The 19,435-nt window shown below is 33.2% G+C and overlaps 1 protein-coding gene across 4 annotated transcripts in view; it reads right to left on the reverse strand.

Annotated features, from left to right (window-relative positions):
- LRRIQ1 (leucine rich repeats and IQ motif containing 1) overlaps positions 1-19,435 on the reverse strand; it is a 225,009-nt gene that overhangs the window by 6,333 nt on the left and 199,241 nt on the right. For 3 of the 4 annotated variants that reach the window (XM_082738972.1, XM_082738971.1, XM_082738970.1), the window contains one exon: positions 5,550-7,229. The exons of the other annotated variant lie outside the window; for it this stretch is intronic. In XM_082738972.1, coding sequence (XP_082595098.1) covers positions 7,087-7,229 — 143 coding nt within the window. In that variant the 3' untranslated portion in view covers positions 5,550-7,086. Of the gene's footprint in view, positions 1-5,549; positions 7,230-19,435 lie in introns of those variants that run through there. 4 annotated transcript variants of the gene reach the window in all.

The raw sequence follows: 19,435 nt of genomic DNA on the forward strand, positions 1-19,435 counted from the left end.
TTTCTCCATAATTCCCTGTCTCTCTCACCAGGCTCTCTCTTTTCTGTCCAATAATCCAGTCTCTGGATTGTTCTTCCTGGACATGTCACTGCTAGCTGTCTCCAGGTGTCTATTCAGTCTGTATCCTTTGCCTAAAATGCTTTCCTCAATATCAGTTCATCTTTTGAGGCCAATTAAATAGAATGTGAAAGCACTCTTTTCCTGCCCATTCTCATTTGAAACTAATACTTCGCATACTCAAAACATTTTTTGTCCCTTTTGGGATGCTAAAATAGAAGTTCCTTATACTATTGTTTATTGGACCTAGGCTAACACTCATCTTTTGAAGTTAGTTTAAATTCATGAAGATTTAAAAAAAAAGTTTCTTATTAATCAAAAAATGAATAAAGATTTAAAAAGAGATAAAACCAAGGGATGATTATGCTTTTTTTTGTCTTCCTAGAGAGACAATGAGCCAATATTTCCCTTTGATAGGGAGGGGATGAGAAATGGAGAAATGTGAGAGAATGGAGCATGTGCGCCCGTCTAGCCAGTTACCCGGCATCCCTTTGGGGACTCCATTTTGGAGTATAGAGCACTGCCTATCTGGTTCTGGCATATTAACCTATTTTCTAGAAATACATGTTTTACTTGTCCATGTGAAGAAATAAACTACATGCTTTTAGAAATGTATGCCTTTTACATTTCCAAAGTATTCTGTATACATTCGGTGGAGAATGCTCAATATGGAAGTGTTTTGTTTTGGTTTTTTTCAATATATATGTATTTGAAAAATCAAATTCTACTGTCATTTTGAGGCAAATTTAGAGAAGCCAGTTTTAAAGATCTTTTAAAAATATTTTCCATTATTTCATAGAAATACTTGCTAAATAAGGTATGCAGAATCAATCCAATTTTTGGCTTAATTTTGGAAGATGGGTCTGGAAAGATTTTCTTTGCCAAGTCATTATTTACTGAGTACTTATGATACCCAAAGTACTGAGCCAGGGGCTTCTCATATACTTGGTCATCTGACTTCATAGCACCCTAGGAGTTATAAGCCTACTTTAGTGATAAGCGAGGAGACTCATAGAGTTTGTCTACTTGTCTAAGATGACATATCAGAGCATCTAGGGTGGCTTAGTGGGTTAAGTTTCTGCCTTCGGCTCAGGTCATGATCTCAGGGTCCTAGGATCGAGCCCCATATCCAGCTCTCTGCTCCGTGGGGAGTCTGCGTCCCTCTCTCTCTCTGCCTGCCTCTCTGCCTACTTCTGATCTCTCTCTCCCTGTGTCAAATAAATAAATCAAAAATCTTTTTTAAAAAAGATTTAAAGATGACATATCAGAGTGAGGATTAGAACATAGGACAGATTTGGCTCAGATAATGATCCCAGGGTCCTGAGACCCAGTCCCATGTGGGGCTCCAGGGTCAGCAGGGAATCTGTCCCTCCCTTTCCCTTTGCCCCTCCCCAGGCTTATGCTCTCCCGTCTAGTTCATTCTCTGTATCAAATAAATAAATAAAATCTTTTTAAAAAAAAGAACTTAAGACAGATTACAAAGAATATGCTCTCTTCACTTTCTTCTGTATGCTTCATTCCAGAACATGTACTGAACAGATCAAAATTGCTGTGCTGAATTCTTACTTTCTTTTATGTATTATATTGAGTTATTCTAAGCACTGGATTCATTTCAAAGTTAATAGAAAGTCCATGGCTAGACAAAATCTGAATGATTCAGAGAGAGATGAGAAACAGATCTACCCTTACTATGTCTGTGATACATATCAGTCAGAAACTATCTTATTTTTATACCATTTTATTTTCCCCAAACATGTTAATTTTAGGGGCTGGGTAGCTGAAGGTTGTTTTGTTTTGTTTTGTTTTTTCCTCCTCTAAGATAATGTCCATATAATTCTATTTGATGAAAAAAATGTACCGGAGATACTGGGTTAAATAAAATAACATTAATTTTATCAATGTTTTACATTTGTAAAGAGCTGCCAGCAAATTTATAATTATGTATGTGGCTCACATTTTATTTGTACTCTACAACGCTGATCTAGAACAATTCTATGAGGACCATAAACAAGTTTGAAGTTTCTATTACAGTTTTTACAAGACAAAATTATTTTTAGGAAATCACAATGACACTAAAAAAAAAAAAAAAAGCTTGGTTACCCCTGGTAGATGCATTCAGGTTTCCATAAAAAAAGCATAGTTGAAGTAGTTTCTCATCTTTCCTTTTGCATTGGAAAAGTGGCTATGCCAATACCTAAAATGTAAGGATGCTATGAAGATATGCTCAGTCAGGGTAAAAATAAACACTGAAATAAAAAGGTTGTTATATAATTGAATTAGTTCACTTTTCTCATAACTTCCCTAGAAAGGATGTTCTTCCTGTAGCACCTTGGCCAGCTACTATCTGAAGGCAAAGATGACAGACAAGGGCCAGAGAAGCCCTTACTCTAAGCTCTCAGTGTAGAGCAGAATTTACCAGTCATGGCAGTCTTTCCTGCTGCTCCATGATTTCTTCACGGAGCTCTAGAGTCCTCATGGACCTTTCTGTATGTGGTTGGTCCAGATCTACTAGAGGGGGCTCTCACTCTAAAGTGCTGGTAGGGATATGTCATAAGTGAAAAGTCATATGAAATGTTTCACTTCAGTTTTGACTCAGGTGAAATTCTGGCTCCTAGGGAACAGTAGATGAATGGCATAATATTTGGAGAGGAAGGAAAAATGGTGGTCAGGCAGTACCACATAAAACACATATTGATTACTTGCTTTCTAGAACTTAGAAACACTCTATGTGCTGTTTTCAGATGTGTCATATTCATTTATGCAAATGCTAGTGGCTTTTCATGTTTTATGTATTAGAGTAAAACTGGATTTATAAGATTTGTAAAATTTATAAGATTTGTAAGATGCCAAATATAATATTGTTCCCATTAAAAGACCTTATTTATGTCACAGATCAAATCATGCCATTTGAAAATTAACAGCTGTACATATGTACAACCCGAGATAACATAGACTACAAGGTGAGTGCTAATTGTCTTTCTTGCCACCAGTAACATAAAAGACTTTGACTTGACTTTATAAGATGGTCTCTTATTAAAAACAAATAAAAACAAAATGATCATATATATATATATGTTAATTTTAACTGAATTAAATTTAATTTTACTATCTTAAAGTCTAGAACCACAAGTGAGGTTATTTTTCCTTTTTTTTTTAATTTTTTATTTTTTATAAACATATATTTTTATCCCCAGCGGTACAGGTCTGTGAATCACCAGGTTTACACACTTCACAGCACTCACCAAAGCACATACCCTCCCCAATGTCCATAATCCCACCCCCTTCTCCCAAACCCCCTCCCCCCAGCAACCCTCAGTTTGTTTTGTGAGATTGAGTCACTTATGGTTTGTCTCCCTCCCAATCCCATCTTGTTTCATTTATTCTTCTCCTACCCACTTAAGCCTCCAGCATGGAGGTTCCTCAAAATGTTGAAAATAGAACTGCCCTATGACCCAGCAATTGCACTATTGGGTATTTTTCCTTTTTATTTCATAATATTCTCTATGCTTAGCAGAATCAAAGTTTTCTTTTCTGACAAACTAGAATTTTTGCGCCCTGTATTCTGGGGTCACCATATTTTATCTACCATCTCACCAATTATTTTCTGCGTCAATAACACCCTACCTAAGTTACCTCAGAGAAGAGCCTCCAGATCAGTTCTATCCAATATAAATACTATGTTCAATATACATGTAATTACAAATTTTTCTAGCACTTACATTTTTAAAAATACCAAAAAATCAGTAATATATTTTATTTAAGCCAAAATACTGTTATTTTAACACAATCAATATAAAATTATTGGGCAATTTTGCATTCTCTTTTCATACTAACTGCTCAAAATCCACTATGCATTTTATATTTACTTCATCTCTTAATTCAGACTAACTGTATTTAAAGTACCAGGTAGCTTACATGTGGCTAGTGGCTAAGGCTGTAGATACCATAGGTCTAGAATACAGTTCTTTAGCTTCTGGAAAGAGGCTTTCTCTGAATCTCACAACCATCAGTGACAAAAACAGCTGCATCTAGGTAAGCAAAGATATCATGGTAGATAATAGATTTCATTCCATAGGGGAAAGACAGAATTCCCTCTCCTTTTTGTGATGAGTTAGAAATTAGCCCTGGCAACCATTATTCCAAGGAATGAGAAGAGGGTTCTTCTTCCCCTAAGTTAAATTAAGAGTATTCACTGGATAACCCACGTTCTCCTAGGAGAGTCATGTAAACCTTAAATTCAGACGGTGAATAGTTTTCTGGGCCTTAAAGATGATAGAAGCTGCATTTGGTAGAAAATATGATAATAAAGGAAATAATAAGGGGGGACCTTACCAACTTATTTTTCTTTTCAAAAAATAAGAAAAAATATTTCTCTAAAAGAAACTTATTATAGTTCCTTCAACTGTAGCATACTACCAGTAAGATATTGTTAAAATATACTCTACATGTTTAATTCGATTAGTCTGAACTTTGGCTCAATGTTACCTAGACTTTGAGAAAAATGAAAGAATATGAGTAAATTACAAGCAACCAAGAGAAAATCATGACAACGGCCAATTTAATAACAGCATAATCAAAACATGGAACATCCAAAGCTGCTTATGTTGATGATGTGAGGATTTAAAATTAGACAAAGATCTCTTAAAACACCACTATTTATTGTTCATTTGCAATTTTCATGTAAAAACCTTTTAATCCCTGTCTGTGCCTTCCAACTTATTCTTTCTGGCTAAAAACGCATTATCCATTGTTTTCTCCAAAAAAGAAAAACTCAAAACTAATTTCCAGGAATCTTTGTGTATTCTCCCTTTTGCCTTTAAGGCAGAGTGTTGCCTTTAACAGTGCTTTGGCTTTTGTTATACTATTCTGACTTTTCTGTTTTTTAATTTGGTGGTTGTACCTTTAATTAATTTATGAGCACAACAAGAAATTAGGCTTCGGAATGCTTCTCAAAATACCTAATGAGCTCTCCTCTAATGCACTATATGCACAAAAATGTTGGCAGTCTGGACCTTGGGAAGATGATACCACCATAAACTAATGTAGTTAACTCTCATATCAAAACGTTCTGGAATCTCCAAACATTGCCCAACACTTCTACCAGTCTTTTTGGGATCAGGGATTCACTTTGCCATTCTCACTGGAAATGCCTGGTAATTGTGATAGCACTGGGGTGAGGGACAGGTAGGAAGGTGACAATTGAGTTGGGAAGGGTTCAGGAAAGACAAAATGTCCTTTGGGGTTGTGCATTTGAACAGTAACATTGCCTAGGTCCATCACTATCAATCCAAAATTCAGTCAGCTAAGCAACAATATAGGCTCATATTTTTGCCTTCCTAAATCTTAAAAGACAAATATTTGCCTTAATGTCTCTTCACAAGTGCAAATAAATTAATGTTAAAAATGACGCTTGACCTCTGATTTTGCAAATGAACACTTTAAGGTCAGACACAATAAACAAAACTACAAAGAACTTCCAATTTAACACCATAATTAGGAAACTATTTTATTGACATCTTTATCAATCATCACCCACAAATTTAAGAAGCATCAGCACCCATCATCTTCCTCAGAATTGATATCATGAAACAATTACACAAATCACAGAATAAGGAAACTATAGACTAAATTGTTTTTAGGCACTAAAACAGTTTAATCACAAACATTTCACTTTTCATACTAACCTTTCCATTTCATTGATTTGAACATATGAACCATAAAACCCAATCAGTTTCAGTTCTGATGTGGTTTTCTCTTGCAGGGTTCACAATAAGCTGAGATAAAACATTTTCCATCATTACATTTTGCTGGTCTGTGGATGCTCTTAGGAAAAGGACGACATTACAGCATGTTCATAAAGCAACTACACATGGAGCTTATGCTCCGAAGCTCAGTTTCTAGGCCACAACATATGATTCTCTGTTTCTTTTGACTGGCAGCTCAAGGTTCATTAATATTTCTATCTCAATCAAGTTAAAAGAGATTTATAGGTTTGAAATGCAATAGAGCTCTAAAAGTCGATAGGGGGCATGAACCAAATAAATGCATCTCTAAATCTGCTTAGTCATTTTTAGAAGAAATACTTCAGTAGTGAGTAGGAAAAACAAAGGGGAAAAAAAACTAAAGTTTAGTGGATCCTATTACACAGCAACACACTGGGAAGTCACTGGAGAACCTAGCTTGGTGAAAAAAAGCTCCAGACTCAGGAAAATAAAAATCGTAAGGAGCAGGAGAGGTAAATACAGTATTTTGCACATAGTATTTACTAAGACATCACAGAATATTAACTACAAAATAGTAAGAATTTAATAAAACTAGTCTATAACTAAAATAGATTAATATTATAAAATTCTAAGATGGAGCTTCGAAAAGATTTTTTAGATAAACTTTGAGGCACCTTTACTAAAATTAAAATGATAGAATACATAACAACATAAATATTTAAACTGATATTTCATTCTACTTTAAACAGAAAGTATATTTTCTTAACTCTAAGATGACTTAAAGTAAAAAAAAAAAAAAGAAGGCCATTTTCATTGTTTACTCTAAATATTTTATATATCAATTTATCTTTTAAATATCCAATGATAATAATCTGGTCAAATAAAAATTTATCATGTATTAATTATTCATTAATACTATGGACAGTGTCAATAAACTATAGTTATATTCTCTTACAATATGTGTATGGTATTACAACTTATTACTGGTAACAAAAAACATCTTTAATCCATATGTCATAAAATCTTTAAACAAAAGAAGGAATTGGATATGTAAATTCCATTCAAATATTTTAAGTATTAATTCTGGAGGCCATTCCTCATAAACAAAGGGACCATAGCAGAACTGTATGTTATAGATTGGAAATCAGATAACTCCATCAGCAAACAAAATTGTGGAATATGTATAATAATACAAATTAAATACAGTACTCTAAAACCTTGTATTCAATTGGTAACATGACCAGATATCCAGAGATCTCCTGAGAAAAACGTGTGCCATATGTTTTGAATGCTGAAGCTTGAAGAATTAGTTTGAAGTTTTCGCCTTCTTTTTGCCACTTCCCCATCCACCACTGAGTTGTACGGGATAGTCACGGAATGATATACGTTCTTTCTTAGAAGGTCTTGTATTTGTTATCACGGGTGCAAATATTCCCTTAACTGAAAGACCTAGACAGTGATATTAAATGGACATGTTCACTTAACTTGATTCAATCAAGTAGAATTACATTTTAAAGTAAGAAATATATTTGTCAACACACATTTTAGAACTATATGGTGAATTTTTTTAAAAAAGCATACTGAGTTTCCCTTTTGTTTGCAAAATTATCAAAGTTTGGTATAAAGTACATTTTGTTCAAATAAAAGGAAGTGATTGAAAAAAATAGATATGTTTTCTTCTACTTACAAATCAAGACTGGTATCTCAAGACTGAGATTATATATCTTCCTAGTTTTTAGATATCTAAATTTGTTTATATTTTCATAGTTTAAATTTTTATCACTGTGGTTTCATAAATGAGTAGGTTATGATTAGTTTTAGAAATAGTTCTTTTGAATTAAGGACTTCTTCAAAAAAAAAAAAGAATTCTTGGTAAAACAGAAAACACATTATATCTAGAATCTAAAGATAGTCATGGGTTCTAGTGTGGCTGCATAAAATCCAGTTCTGTGACTCCGAACAGGTTACAACCTTTCTAAGCCTTAGTTTTATAGATGAAGAAAATAATCCATGCACTGCACAGTTATTGTGAAAGGTACTGACTTTCTGATTATATTGCAATTGTGGTAAGACCTATGAGAGTGCTTTGTAAACAGGTGCTATAAAATGGAAGAAATTATTATAGTCAACAATTTAGAACTTATCCAGAAAAAAAGAGATAAAAAATTGTTAGAGTCTATAAATAAATAGTTGTTGAAAGAATAGGATGGTGGATTAAGAATGTTTTACTCAGCAAGATCCCAAGATGCCATATTTAAAATGCTATTAAAGAATTATGATCATCTGCTTTAAATCTCCTGAGGATTAAACAAGGCTGGGTCTGTGGGGAAAGGGTTTGAAAAGCAGCAGAGTGAGGAATTTCAGAGCTCCTATAGTACTGTCATGAGGCAAGCTTCAAACCACATCACTCTCCATTGTGATGCTATTGTGTTTTAAATAAGTTTAGGAGGAGAAATATCTAATTTTTTTTTAAATTACTGCTTTTCCAACTAAAACTTAAGATATATTTTTTTTAAATGTCTAAATAGAAAGGTTAGGAAACATTAGATTGTTTGTGGAAATTTGCCTTAATTTCAAATTTGGTGCAGCATGATGATAAATATTAATTATAAAACCCATTTTATATTTAAAAAACCCTTTTAAAACTGTACTTCTTTGAAGGTATGTGCTATGGTGAGTGCTGTGAATCATGTTAAGACTGATGATTCACAGACCTGTACCTCTGGGGTAAATAATATATGTTAATTAAAAAAAACACTATACTTCTTTTTGGATTTTTATTCTAAAACTGTGAAAACAAAGGCAAGGTAGTTAATGCACTTCTATAAAGGTAGCATACTTTATTTTTAGTCTACAAAAAGAATATAGTGAAAGGCAGGGGAAAAAGCTATCGATTTAAGAGGGGGTATGCTAGACAGAAAGTAATATCTAGGGATCCAGGCTCAACTCTGTAATGGAGTTAGAGACAGAACATAGCTCAGGAGTTTAGAGACCTTCATAACTGGCACTTACAGGCAGTCAAAGACAGAGGGATGAAAACTATGCCAGGTAAACTTGGCTTCCAAGTGCTGGCCAGAATTAGCCTGCATGAAGCTACTCCCTATAATCAGGCAGAGTACTTTGCAAAAATGTGTGAACTCTTTCAAGCAACAGGAATATTACTAATTCAGAAAAGCAAGAATTTCCATTTTTTAAAGAATTTCCTAATGATAAAATAGTGGCCTAAAAAAATGTAAGAAAGTCTCCTAAAAACTTATCATCTTTCTACCTGCTAGTTACAGATAGAAAATGTATTTTTTTCCCCAAATAACAGAATGGAAAGTCTTCTTGTTCTATTTTGGAAAACAACAGTAAAAGCAAACCCTCACCTTGCCCCAGCAGTAAAAATTCTTTAATGAATAAACTCTTTCCTGGGTAGTAAGTATGTATGCAGCAGAACACATGATTCGGGGAAAAAGCTGAGGTTGAAGACCTCAGGGAGGTCTGAGAACTGAAGAACTACTGGGACACATTTAGACCTCAGGTATATTTATTTAAGACAAAAACAAAAAAAGTAATCAGATTTCTACAAATGGCTGACACAAATGTTTTCTTCCAATAGAGAAAGCTAAATCAAGTTCCTTGCAAGCATTAACCAAGATAATATATACAAGTATGCACTCTAAAATATGATCCAATCATATAGTTCATTATTGGGTAATATTTTCTATGAAAGTTATCTTAATAGTATAAAGATGTATTATTTAAGGCCTTTACTCTTAATATAAGCTTTTTTTTTTTAAGATTTTATTTATTTATTTGACAGAGAGAGATCACAAGTAGGCAGAGAGGCAGGCAGAGAGAGAAGAGGAAGCAGGCTCCCCGCTAAGCAGAGAGCCCTACGCGGGGCTCGATCCCAGGTCCCTGGGACCACGACCTGAGCCCAAGGCAGAGGCTTTAAACCGCTGAGCCACCCAGGCACCCCAATATAAGCTTTTTTTCAAAGATGGCAAATAATATGTAAGGAGGGAGAGAGAGACTTTCTGTACAAAGTACTGGGATATTTATAATTTCATACACTTCTAAAATAATTATATCAAAATGAAATAAATTGAATTGCATTAAAACATGGCTTTTACCAAATCCCCATTCTTAACAGTGTTTCTGCATTCTAAAGGATTTTTCTTTTGGCTACATATTTACTGTATGGTACAAGTTTTCTTCCTAATATTGCTCTGCTGTCCTGTTTTTGAAGCTGTTGATGAGTCTTCAAGTCTTTTTGTACTTTTCAACAATGTAAACCTATATTTAAAGGGCATTTAAAGGACATTTAAAGCTTATAAATTTTTCATTGTTTAGTGTACCCTCTTCAGCAAATAATTTATCACATACATATTGTGTGATATTTTAAAACACTTTTATAGTAATTTTGAAGTATATTTTCAGTGGAATGAAAATGCTAAAGAAATTAGTCTTTAAAATTACATAAATACTTACGCATACATATACTTTAAAAAATATATTTTGATGAGATTAAAAGCTTTCATTTTATTATTTTGTTACTTGTACAAAAATAATTTGGGCAGTAATCAATATAGCTTATTCTCACATTGCATTTAGTGAGACTCTTCGTCTTGTCATATAAATTCTTGAACCACCAAATACATGGAACATAAATCAAGGAGTAAAACAACATGTTTATAAAGGAACCACATATTGGCATTTATTGTAAAGCTATTATTACCTTGTCCTGTAACTACTCTAGAAATGGAAAAAAAGAAAATAAAGAAGCAATTTAATACAGTCAATGTATAATCATTCTAAAATTACTTACCCCCATGAAAATACAATAGCGAGAGAATCTTGCCTCAAAAAATTGATATTAGAGCTAGACCTACTGATGGGCTCCTGGAATAAAAAAATGACTAAAGGACCTTTAACAGTTTTTGTCTCTTTCCTGCAACATTATTGTTATAGATTTTATATTTCTTTAACAACAGTCTGCTGCATATTTGCAGGTGATCATACAAATTATCCAATCCATTTCTTACATATATGCTGAAAGTATGTCTTGATAAGTATACTCTATCTTCCAATAAGTCACTTCTTTGCCACATAATCTGTGTTCTGCTACAGATTTGTTCTGGTCCTTTAAAAAATTTTTTTGGTTAAATCCTTGGTTCTTTAACAAATGTCAAGGTCTATATATGCTGTGTTTTGATAAGTAATTTAATATGTAAAATGCTTTGAATGACTCTTCTGGTATGTATAAAAAAAACTTCGTTAAACCGGTCAAAATAGAAATTTCATGATGTATAGTAATACGTCATTGGATTTTCATCAATACACCCAACACTGTGTGTCTGGATATAGAAATCCTTTCAAAGTCCTTCCCATATTGTACTGTTTAACAGCAGATACAGCACAAGTAAAGCATGGAGAAAAAAAAATTTAGCATTTTAATGAAAGTGACCAGAACAAATTTTTAGCAGCAAAGCGTTTACATCACTTTAAGTGCTATGAATGAGTTACACTGGGTAAGTTTGAGGTTGAAGTAGTTACCACAGTGTTCAAATAACAGTTGCTTCTTAAGGTCATTGCTATGTCCAACCTTGAATTACAATGACCACTTACAGTAAACTTCAGATCGTTTAAAGTCTAATGCTGAGAATGAAAACAAAACAAATAACAAGTTTTCTGTATTATATTCAGATTTCCTCAATAAATCATGGCGATTTTGCTTGTTTCTCAAATTGTTTTCAAGCTTTTTCAGTGACTATAATTTTTTTCTATAACTTATAAAACTATTAATAAAATTTCTGTTTCTCAGTATTTCAATTGGACAATGACAATTACAATTATTCATCTTACCCAATATTTAAGTGACACATATGTCACAAAGAAAATCAGTTAAGTCTGGTACATTTGATAGAAAATAACCACATTATTTGTTATTATTGGTAAAAATCATGATGCCTACTATTTCTAAATCAGACACATATAATTTTCCTTGGCTATATGTATTTATTAAAAAACAGTTCTTAATGAGCATAGAAGCTAGTACATATCAAATAGAGTGAGGAATTTTATTTTGATAGATACTGTATAGACTTTTCCTTTTGTATTTTGCCTATTTCTTAATTTTGTAGTAGCTATGCTTCATATTTGATCTAGAATTTTTAAGTCCTCCTTATTGTACGCACTGTCTGCCCAGGTTTTACTATTTGTAACACACTATTGTGTTGATTTCTTCTTGAAGATACCTTGTGGCTGTCTATACACACACAAAGATGGATACAATGTGCTAAATATATTGTCTTATTTCTATAACTTCTGTGGTTCTCATACTAATATTGTTCAATATTATCTTTTTCTAGAGGAATGTTTTTGAGTGATTTATTTTTGGTTGTAAAATACAAATAGATTTTGTGATTTTTTTTTCAGAACTGGGTTTGCTTTCTGACATGTGGCTTTTAAATTAACTTAAACTCTTCTTTCCATTGTAACTATTCTATGTAACTTTGATTAATGCAACTTTATGGCTTCCTACTACACTAGTAGATAATGAGTGTTTAAATTTCTAAACTGACTAGGAATTAAAAATTGTAACTCATTGAGGACTTAACAATTTAAAAGTTACCCAACTATCCACTTTCTACTGCACACTGTTTCTTCTAAAAATCTTCCATAAGTCATATTGAAAAGGGACATATGATTGGACATATGACAAGGGACAAATTGACTCTTGTCAATTCAGGTAAGGTCTATTCCCAACTCCTTTAATAGTTCTTTTTATTGTTCTCTTCAGGACTTTATTCAATTTTATTATATTTACTACCAAGTGTCCATGGTTCTTTGTAATTAAAGAACAATGGCATAAATGATGCTAATAATTGAGAGTAATTTCTACCCTTAATTGATATGTATACTCCTTTGAAATAACCTACTTCTTATGTAACACTGTGTTTTAGTTTTTAATAATCTTTTCTTACCTCTCACTTTTTCATGTTAATTAATTTAGCCAAAGTAAACTTTTAGCAAGAATATGCATTTTAGGGGCACCTGGGGGCCTCAGTGGGTTACAACATCTGCCTTTGGCTCCGGTCATGATCTCAGTGTCCTGGGATTGAGTCCTGCATCAGGCTCTCTGCTGGGTGGGGAGCCTGCTTCCTCCTCTCTCTCTCTCTGCCTGCTTCTCTGCCTACTTGTGATCTCTGTCAAATAAATAAATAAAATATTTTTTAAAAATGTATTTTAAGTAAATCTTCAAATGTTTATCAGTAAGCAGTTATCCTTTGGAATTTAAACCTTTAAAACCCAAATCAGATTTTTGAGATCACTTGGGGTTTTTGAAAGTTTTATTTAAAATCTTTGTTTTAGGGGAAGCCGGGTGGCTCAAACGGTTAAGTGTCCGACTCCTGATTTTGGCTCAGGTCATAATCTCAGGGTCCTGGGATCCAGCCCCACCTAAGGCTTGGCACTCAGCAGGGAGTCTGCTTGGATTCTCTCCCTCTCCCTCTGCCCTTCCACCCTGCCCCCTTACAGAGCTCTCTCACTCTCTCTCAAATAAATAAATAAATCTTAACGTTGTCCTTTTATTTACACATTCAACATGTCTTTATTTAGTGCCCACTATATAGCACGCACTGTTCTCTTCTGTCTTACAATGGACCTTCCCTGTCAATTTTCTTCCATGTGCCAAATCATATTAGTAACTATCACACTGTAGCTGCTTTCCATTTCACTCTATTCTAATAATTTCATCTTTACAGTCCTCATATGGAACTTGTATAAAACAAATACTTATTTCCACATTCCCAGATAGTGAAGACTTGTGGATAGATTTCCCAAAAACTCTTCATGGAAACTTTCATTATCCCTTTTCATGCTTATTAGTTCTTAGCAGGGAGACATTTGGCAATAATAAACATGACTAGCCTGAGGATTTATTGTATTATGGCACTTCAGTTTCATTCATTTGACAAATGCATTTCACATTTGACCATACCCATTTATTTACTCACCAATTTAGCTAGTGTAAGAAATTGGTTTGAAAGCAACAACAATAACAACTCCCCCCCCCAAATTCAGAGTATCGCAGTTTATTTTAAAAAAGGAAATGAACATGAAGGAAAGGCATAAGAACTAGAATAGTACAGTTAGAAACATGATGCTTTAATCTAATATCAATAGAGCATACATGGATCCTGTCCTCAAAAATATTAAAAGTGTATGTTTTTTTAATTTGTTTTTTTACAACAAATAAATGTAATTGACATATGTACAACTAGTTTTCTCACACAAGTAGAGTTGACATTTGTCATTCTCTGGATAATGTCAGATGCTGGTAAAACTACTGTTTTAGATCTGTAAACACTGTTCTGTGGTTACTAACTGTGTAACTGTGGAATCTTTGTTGACTGTTTCATTAAATTGTCTTAGGTTTGGAAATACTCAGTATCAAGCTGTTGAAGGACATTAAATTAACAGTTATTTATTATGTGCGTACTTTGTACTAGACTTTTAATACATATGTATTAGATGATCACCAACCATGTACATACGGTCTTGGTATAATTGAATTTGATTATCTAGTTCAGGTTGTGGCAATGTTTTAAGAGTTAAAGTGTTGAAGTGTTTGATTTATTGTCAAAGTTCAGGAACAACAACAACAAAAAAGACCTATCAAATTTGAATTTTTAAAGCTTCTGTCAAAAAACTTGAGACCAAGAAAAGTCAGAGTTAATGGTTTAAGCAATAATAAAAAGAGCCTTAAAATTTACAACTTTACATTGTTAGAGACCAACTCTTGCTGAACAAAAATTTTAAAAAATTCTATGTGATATAGCCCTAGCTTTTTTATTGACATATTACTTTAAAGCAAACACTTCAGATTAAAAAGAAAAGAAGAAGAAGATAAGCAAATCCAGATTTTGTATATAGAACCAAAAAAGCTTAACTTGGTCATAATTGTTTATACAGTCTTATCTTCACCTTCTTTTTATCTGGAAAATATATATCATCTATAGTGGGATGGAAGTTTGAATAATTTAAATGGGCAATATGATAGTTTTAAGTTCTTTTACAATGAATTTTTGCAATAATCAGCATAGACAGTGGTATCATGGAATTATTTTATTAAAGATTTTGTAGATAGAACACTATCACTTATGCCATTTTGTATAGCAGATAATTAAAGTGCACATATTTAACAGCTCTTCATTATGCATTTAGCCTAATAAATTTCTTTTTGCTTGAGGACAGTTATATTACTTTTTCTTCTCAAAATTATTATGAGTATTAGGTAGCCAATGTGAGATGCATATCTGTTTTTTTAATGCCTTGGAATGGAAAAAACTGTCCATTACCTGGAAATAAGGTCTATGAAACTAAAAATGAATAAAATGTATCAATGAAAAACAATATGACTTCAATTTCTGTAAGTGAGGAAATACAAGAGAAAGATATTTCTATACATGTATCCATATCTATGCCCACCTATATTTTTATATGATTTCATAAACCCTAACATGCTTTTTAAATTTAAGAATTACTGAAAGTTTTTTAAGACTTTCTTATCCTTTACTTATGCTACTGTCTCTCTGTTTACCCCTCAAGGCATTGTAGATGAGTTGTTACCAGAAGTTTTGAAGTTGCTCAAAGAATACTCCCATATTTGAGTTTTTTTGGCTTTACATGAACACATATGTTAATAAAGTAATATTAATGAGTAGTGTCTCCTTTGAACTTAGCAAAATTTGACATGGAATACTAGAGATTACATTTTTTTTTCAAGATAGTATATGAAGAAATATATCAGAATGATGTAACTATCTGGATTTTTTTAAAGGCCAGGTACAAGTAAAACCAACATGCTAATTAATGTAAAATTGAACCAAAACTCATTTTATTCTTTTTATGTATAGTTTCAGCTTATGCTGAAAAATATACAAATATGTACATGATTAAATGTAACTTTTACTCACCTTTGACCACTCTATGTGACAGAAAATAAGTTACGTGTAAAACATTTCTAGACATCCAGTGAGAAAATTCAGATTTGTAAATTTAAGTGACACAATGTAAGGGATCAGTAGGAAGTAGCAGAGCTGTCAAAGATGTCAAAATGCGAATTAGAGAAGAAGATGTGGTATACACTACAATGGAATATTACTCAGCCATAAAAAAGAATGAAACCTTGCCATTTGCAATGATGTGGATGGAGCTAGAGAGTATTATGCTAAGTGAAATAAGTCAGTCAGAGAAAGACAAATACCACATGATTTTATTCATATGTGGGATTTAACCTACACTTTTTAAAACATTTGCTATATTAAGTATAATTCTAAGGTAGAGAGGCTGACCTGCATTTTTAAAAAGTTCAGAATTTTGATATTTAATTTGAATTAAATTAAATTTGAAATTATACCTATAAAATAGCATCCTACCTAATATATATTAAGTACTCAATAAATGTTCATTGACTAAGACTGCCACAAATCACTTCCAAGGTACAATTCATTCAAAGTTAAAATAAAATATTATTAATATTAACCTCATCTTCAAAAACAGAACCCTTAAAACAAAGATACTGCCTCTTTCCTTCTAGTCCTGGACTATAAATATACTAGAGCTATCTTCAAAACATACTTCAGAAGGGACTGTAACCCTGGTTCTCTCATATTCTGCATGAAAACAATCAGATTAAAAAGCAAGACCACCCTTCACAAAGTCTTATAAATGAAAAAATTGAAAATTTTCCTATAAAGGACAGCTGCCTAACATGTTATTCCTTTGTTTTTCCTATCATAACATTTTACATTGGTACAAAACATCATAGATTTTATTAATTACTTTCAGGATAACCTATTCATTAAATTTTCTTGTAGCTGTATGTCTATACCTAGTTTCCTCTTTAGTGTCTTCAATATTAAATTTACAAACAACTTATTTCTAAAAAGTAAATATCTAGCTAAGGATTAAGCTAAAAATCATCTCCAAGTATACCCTATGAAATGCTGTCCGTGTCCTTATTAGGAATTTTTTTTTTTGTCTTTTCTCACATTAAAAAAAAAAAAAAAAAGGTAGTACGACATCAAGATACCCGCTACTAAGTATTTATAGCACAATATCCTTAAGCCAAATTTTTACAATGGGCATGTTGAGTTTCAGAATCACTTCTAGCTTTTTAAGACTCAACTTGACTTTATGAAATAGCTGTCATTTCTTATAAATGATGAGGTTTTCTGATCTTTCTTGGAAAACATTCAAAGGAAAACATTTTTTTCCATCTCAGTTGAGTATTCTTAGCTAAACTAATAGGGACAATTTGAAAACATTTGAAATCAGAGTCATAAGTATTATGGTGTGGAGAAAATTTTCAGTCGCAAACATGATTTTCATACTATAAAATACCAGAAATAATAGCTTTTGTTGTTTTTAATTGGGAAATTGTCACAAAATTTTATCATTCTATTTGTGAAATTATGGAATTCTAAAGCTATCAGGACTCTTGGGTCTCCTTTATATTTGTTTTTTCTTTTTCCACCTTTTTTCACGTGAGGGCAAAAATACATAAGAATATATTTATCTAATTTTTCGTGATATTTTCTAAATGGGCAAACCGAACCTGAAATATCTCATCCAAGCTCACAAAAACAGAAGTGTGAGAAATGGAATTCCGATTCAGATCTGGCCTACTCCAAATTTCTTTCCTTTATTCCAGGCTGCCTTTTACCTACTAGATTTACAAAGGAGTTGTAAAGAACTTAACTGAGGTCACAATCTGGTAAGGAGCCATGGCAGGATTCGAAGTCTGTTTCCCTGTCTCTTAACATATACTCTTATCAATGCCACATTCTCTCTCACTGTGTTTAAAAATGTAACTGGCATATTAATGATTTTTTACTCTGGACTTCATCCTTCTAGTTTAGCAAGGGCTATGTTACACTTTATTAAAGTGCCTGGGGTGCCTGGGTGGCTCTGTTGGTTCAGGGTCAGACTCTTGGTTTCTACTCTGCTTGTGATCTCATGGGTGGTGAGATGGAGCCCCACATGGGGGTCTGCCCCTTAGCAAGGAGTCTGTCTGCTTCAAGATTCTCTTCCTCTGTCCCTCCCCCATGGTCTCTCTCTCTCTGTCTCTCTCTCTCTCTCAAATAAATAAAAAATCTTAAAAAAAAAAATAAAGTCTTTCCTTAGTTAATTATTTTCCCTAGTTAATGACATAGTTTTACAGGCTGGAAGTAGCCTCTAAAATTTAGCAGAAAGAAAAAAAGGAGGATGGAATGACATTCTCTTAACAACTTGAGGTCTTCTTATGCTTTTCCTCAATTCTTCTCAATTGTGAAAATATTTTACAATTTTCCTCACCCAAGCATATTTCCTAGCCTAAGATGCCATGAGTAAAATAATACTAGGCCTTAATTTGGTCCAAGCCAAATTAAGAGATTGTTTTAAAGAGAAGAACAGTGAGTCCAGTTTTCTTTTGTAAAGATGTTTTATATACATATAAAATATATAAAATTCACACAATTATATATGATACATTTGCATATATATATGTGTACATATATAATTATATATAATAATTTATATCATATAATTAATAAAATATAGATAATTTATATACCTATATAAGTTATTATATTCAGAAAGTAGTAATTTAGTGCATGCATATATGTCCATTATCAATTTAAAAGCAATGATTACAACTTTCATTATGTTTTGTGATAAAAGAATTTAAGCATTTCTCCTTTAAAGTGAGAAAAAATGTTACGCTTTCTCAATAGAGGGTGCTGAAGGAGCACTGCTAGAAGAAGGGTTTTGTAATTTCTGGCATAGATGGGGATGGAGTTGGCCTTGTGGGTTCAGGACCTCTGATGCAGCCTTCCTGAGCCACTGCCCCAGAACATGATTTCTCTACAACGCCCCAGCTTCATCTGAGCAATAATCTGCATGCTCTCCTCTCCAAAGGGAAATCGAAGAGAAACCACCTTCTGCCTTATCAGTACCATTCTCCTTGCATGCCTATGCTCCCATTTGCTCATTACTTACTTCCCCTCCCCTATTCCAGAGAATCGCCTATTGTTTGCCCAGTAACTCCAGACCAGCTTTGGTCTAGCCAAACCAGGGGACTTGTCTGCTATCTGGTGGCTGAACCACACATTCTCCAATGAAGTCTGAACCCTTTCCAAGTTTGTCCTTCCTTGGGTGCTCTCCCTCAGCCCTAGGGTACCATATATTTCTTTATATTTCATAGCCGAAATCGATAATACTTCAGTACAGATAATAAGACTTAAACTTTCCCTGTTTAACCTACTGTATGATAGCTGTCTTCTGACTGGACCCAGACTGTTATAGCATATGTTTATATAAATCATAAACTCCATGAAGGCCAGAGATATACATGCACTCTCTCACCTGTGTGATGCACTGAGACTTCAAGAGCTCTCATAAATATTTTTGATTGAACAGATGATAGGATTTGCTTCAAGTCGGTTGGATCCATGGGAATCTGAATCTCATGATCGGTTGTTTGAAAGACTTACTTGCAAGAGAACCCTTAGTGTTTGGATAGCTTGTACGTACCAGGACCAGGTGCTCTTAGAAGCTTTGGCAGATACTGTTGAGGTCTACCAAACAGTTAATCTTTTACTCCCTTTGTCAGAACAGCCTGC

This window comes from Mustela nivalis (genome assembly GCF_964662115.1).
Source record: "Mustela nivalis genome assembly, chromosome: 7".
NCBI classification, from domain to species: domain Eukaryota; kingdom Metazoa; phylum Chordata; class Mammalia; order Carnivora; family Mustelidae; genus Mustela; species Mustela nivalis.